Below are 4,808 nucleotides of genomic sequence, written 5' to 3'. Positions count from 1 at the left end.
TCGTTCCCTAGGTAGGACCAGCACCTTTATTTGTAAAAGAGAAGCTGGCAGGTGGCTGGGAAACTAGGATGGTTTTTCTCCCTTTCTTAGGAAGAAGGTGTGGTTGTATTATGTATGTTATTAAGCTACTGATCACTTTCACTTGAGTTATGAAAGATTCTTTGAGCTGAGAAGGGAGAGGCTTCTTGATATTTCGTGATTTGGCATCATATTTTACACTCCTTCAGGCCTGTCATCCTGACTGTACATGGGATTGGTGTTGCAGGGACAGGAATGCTCCAAGATGGCTGGGAACAAAAGTGCACATCCTTCCTGATGGGCTCTGCCACCATTCTGCTTCACTCTATGCTACTGGTTAGGGCTCAGAAGCGTTTTGGAAGCACAGCATTAGTTTCCCCTGAGCTCTATGATCTATCATACCAAGGCACAATACCGTGTGTGGTGTTTAGTGTGTGGTGTTCCTGCTCATGGCAGGGGGGTTGGAACTAGATGATCTCAAGGTCCTTTCCAACCCTAACTATTCTATGATTCTATGATTCTATGAATTAGGCTGGCCTGTTATAAAGAATACTGACTTTTAGTTGGGTATCTGAAGACAACCACCTCCACCCATTCTCCCTGTCCTTTCAGCCCTTTGTTCCACTCATATAGACTCTGTGGGCACCTACCCCTTTTCTCATATGTCCGCTGTGTTCTGCTGCCCTGTTCTTCAGTGATCATGCAACCTTTTGCTCTAGCTGCGCTCTGCCCTCCATGTCCAGTTCAGTACATTTCTTGTGTGTATTTTCTGTCCCTGGCTTGTTTCACAAGCACGACTGCAGGTAGCCATCTCTTTGGTATTTCAAAGACTGCCTTTCCTTCCTTTCCAGATGTTTGCTGTAGCAGTTCTGGATCATGTGGTTTGGGGTATACTAGATGGATGTTGTTTTGTGCACAGCTTAATTCTTTGGTGCAACACCTCTGAAATCAGCTTTGCTGAGAGTTTGGGAAAATAAATGGGGCTATGTCCTCACCCTTTCATGTCCTGCCAAAACTTCATCCTTGTTACTTTTTCAAATGGCCATTTCCTTTTCTTTCATCTACTAACATGAGGACTGGTCAGCAGAGAGATACCAGAAGCAACAGCCAATGGATGCAATGCTCTTTAATGGTTCACAACAATAATACGTATTTTGTAAGCTTGGCAGAGAACTAGTCAAATAGTGCTTATTTTTCAGTTAAACAACATACAAGTTAGTAAACTGAACAAGTCTTCAACAAACATTTCTTCTAAATAACATTAAAAAAGATATTCTCTAAATATTTGAGAAAGCATCAGAAATTCCATTTTTGTATAAGTGTGCCTTTCAAGTGGACAGATGAAATACTATAATACTATTCCCTTATCTTTTTCTCAGTAGGCGTAAGATCTGATTTCTACCTTTGAAGTTCAGATAACACACTGGTATAAAGGTTGTGTTTTAGCACTGAAGACTAAGATAGCCTAGCTATTATTTTGTGTTTCCAAGCATGCTCTGTTGGTGAATGAACAAACAAATGAACAATCATCATCTGCAGTTTCTACATTATCACTAGAAAGTGATGCTACCAGATGTTTCATCTGGTTATAACTTCAACCGTAAAAAACATTTTGAGAATCTGTTGAAATGTTGGGATTTGTTTTGGTTTTTTTTCTTTTTTTTTTTTTTTTTGTGAAGGTTTTTTTGAGCTTTAGCTTGTGATGGAAAGTCGTAGCTCACATAATGCACTCAGATATTCTTCATTGTTGGGACACAATGCAATGGCTTTCTCATAGCACTCAATTGCTTTCTGTTTCTCATCATTTAGATTGTGAATGAATCCAAGTGTACCAAAATCTGTTGCATTTCTCAAACCTTTCTGAATTCTCTTTTCTAACAATTGCTTCAGGGCATTAATGCATTTTTGTCTTCCATAGGAATCTTTTTCAATTTTCAGCCCTTCTGTGTAATTCCTGATGGCTTCAGATTCTGATTTCATCTGAAAACGCTGAAAAGTGCCATAATGGTAATAGAGGTCTTGTTTATCAGCATAGGATAGTATATTTATCTGAAATGCTTTCTGAAATGTCTCTTCTGCTTCTTCATACCTCTTTGCTTGTGCATACATGTTTGCTAGGCCACTACAGGCAGCAAAACATTTTGTATTTTGGTCAGTCACTACTTTAAAATGAAAAATGGAAAGTCGGGTGAGTTCTTCCACTTGCTCTTGAGGTGGATATCTTGTAGACCTTTTCATTTGAAACAGCTTTTCTTTGTAGCAGACTGCTAGTTGGTGATGCAAAAAGGTTGATTTTGGTGTCACTGCTAGAGCCTTCTTCAAAATCTCCAGTGCCTTGTCCACTTCTTTTTTCCTTCTATAAAATTTAGCAGCATATCGCAAGACATAAGGAAGATCAGGTGTTTTCTGCATTGCTGCTTCAATATACCTCTCCCCTTCATCAACTCGCTCTAGGTCCTGAAGTTTCAATGCAAGTAAGGCCATAATAAAAGTATCCTTTGGATTCAGGTCTAATGCACGCTTCAGGGCCTCAAGGGATGGGCTTACATCTTCACATTGTCTCAGAGAAAAATCTTCCAAACGATACATTACTATGGCATAGCCGGCATTAAATTCTGGGTTATCGGGTTCATTCTTCAGAGCGTTTTCAAAACAATCCTTTGCTCTCTGGTAGTATTTTCCCCCAAACTTTAATAATGCCCATCCTTGTTCAGCATAGATCTCTGGAAGCTGAATCTTCCCTGGAGCAGTACTTGTAAGCTTTTTGCAGCTGTTTTCCACTTTGCTTACGTAAGTTTTAGCTTCTTCGTATCTCCCCATGTAGTAATAGATCCAGGCATAGTTCCCCCAGGTAACAAGACTTCTCCTAGCAATTTCATCTGGGTAATTTTTCTTAACTTCTTCTTCAGCTTGTTGGAGATATTTCAGGGCTTCCTCATTTGAATTGTTTAGGTGGCATACATAGGACAGTAGATTGTAATTTTTTATGTTGTAATTTGCAAAAAACTTGATCTGATCACCTATTGTTTCCTCTAGGTTATCTAGATCCACATCCTCTTTCAGTAAAGTCCATGTAAAATGACACTGGAGCTGCATCAAGGAGCTCTTCAAGGAATTGGTACTAGAAGAAATCAAAGAAAAACTTACTTATACTCAATTTGTTTCATGCTACTCTTGGTTTTAAACTAGGCATAATGTAGGCCATACCACAGCTGGTGCCACTAGTCGACAATATTTCAAACAAGCCAAAGCTGTGGGAAGCCAGAGGTCTAAAGGGCTGAATAGTTATTCTAGTAATTCTCCTTGCAGTGTATGAGGGCACCTTTTACACAGCAACAGAGCTGGTGATATGGGTATCGGAGGAGGGCTAGTATCTATGGTAAAGCTGGCACGCCTCTGGGCCCCAGGAACGTATTTCTTGTGCTGGCAACAACTTCTGAGGCATACCCAGAACAGATAATCAAATAAAAAACTTCCCCCAAAATACAAAGTGATACATTTCCTTTCCCATGTGTCTGTATATTTTACGGTTTGGATTATAAATCTAATTTTTAATTTCTTGACCTTGTAAATCCCTGTTTTTAGATCATAGCACCATTTTTATGTAGGATTATACTGATGTACCCAGTAGCTGGCTCCCAGATCTCACCAGTCTCCCCAGTTGCTGGCATTTGAAGGTACAGGCCCCCAACAGTGCAATCCCATTCCACTTGCTGGTACAGACCACACACTCATTCACCCTATGGATCCCCAGAAACTGGCTTTGGATATCCAGTAGCTGGTCAGGGATCCTCTTTCTATGCAGGTGCTCACCCCTAGACACACACACATACGTGTGCTGACCAGACCCTGTTTAGATACAACTGGTCTCTCTCTATGATTTTTCAACAGATCACTCAGATCTCTTGTTTCTCTGCCCTTGGTCCTGTAACAAGTCCTGTGCAATCCTCAAATGCTTTTTTCTGCATCCTGTCATTACAGGATATAATGTCACATATCCCTAGACACTCCAGTGGACCCCTAGTGCTGAGTGTTCCTCCAGCCCATGGGGCTGAGGGTCCCCTGGGAAGGATAGGTGAGGGCTTGTGTCCCTGGCTAGTTGTTGTGGTTTAAGCCCAGCTAGCAATTAAGTACCACACAGCCACTCACTTTGTCCCCACCCCACCCTGACGGGATGGGGAAAAGAATCAGGGGGAAAAAAAAGGTAAAACCCCCTGGGTTGAGATAAGAAGAGTTTAATAATAGAAATAAAGTAAAATATTATCATCATAATAACAGGAAATAAAGAGAGAGAGGAAAAAACCTAAGAAACATACAGGTGTGTATTTCATTGTGATGCTCGATGAAACTGCCCACCATCCACTGATCGATGTCCAGTCCATCCCCTAGCAGTGATAAGCAGCTCCCAGTTAACTCCCCTGTTTTGGGTTCAGCTGTAGCAGTTATTTTTCTTCTTCTTAGCAGCTGGTGCAGTGCTGTGTTTTTGACTTTCAGTCTGGGAACAACACTGATAACACATGGATGTTTTAGTTGTTGCTAAGTAATGTTTACTCTGATCAAGGACTTTTCAGTTTCTCATTCTCTGCCAGTGAGGAGGGGGACAAGAAGCCAGGAGGAAGCAGACAGGACACCTGACCCTAACTAGTCAAAGGGGTATTCCATACCACAGAACGTCATGCCCAGTATATAAACTGGAGAGAGTCACCTGGAGGGCCCAGATCGCTGCTTGGGTCAGGCTGCATCACTTGTGTTCATTGCATTTTTTTCCCCCTTCCTTTTTTAGTTTTATA

General features: G+C 41.2%; 1 protein-coding gene across 1 annotated transcript; it reads right to left on the bottom strand.

Annotated features, from left to right (window-relative positions):
• Positions 1 to 1,710: 1,710 nt before the first annotated feature.
• Positions 1,711 to 3,139, bottom strand: LOC104404182 (interferon-induced protein with tetratricopeptide repeats 5-like; the record flags this gene model as incomplete). The annotated part of the gene is made up of 1 exon (XM_010012549.1): positions 1,711 to 3,139. A coding segment is annotated over one exon (1,429 nt), but the record flags the coding sequence as incomplete, so codon positions are not given.
• Positions 3,140 to 4,808: the final 1,669 nt, after the last annotated feature.

The sequence above is a fragment of the Nestor notabilis genome, unplaced genomic scaffold (genome assembly GCF_000696875.1).
Source record: "Nestor notabilis isolate BGI_N333 unplaced genomic scaffold, ASM69687v1 scaffold12634, whole genome shotgun sequence".
NCBI lineage: Eukaryota > Metazoa > Chordata > Aves > Psittaciformes > Psittacidae > Nestor > Nestor notabilis.
Note: the sequence above shows the minus strand (reverse complement) of the source record. Positions and strands in the feature narration are given on the sequence as shown.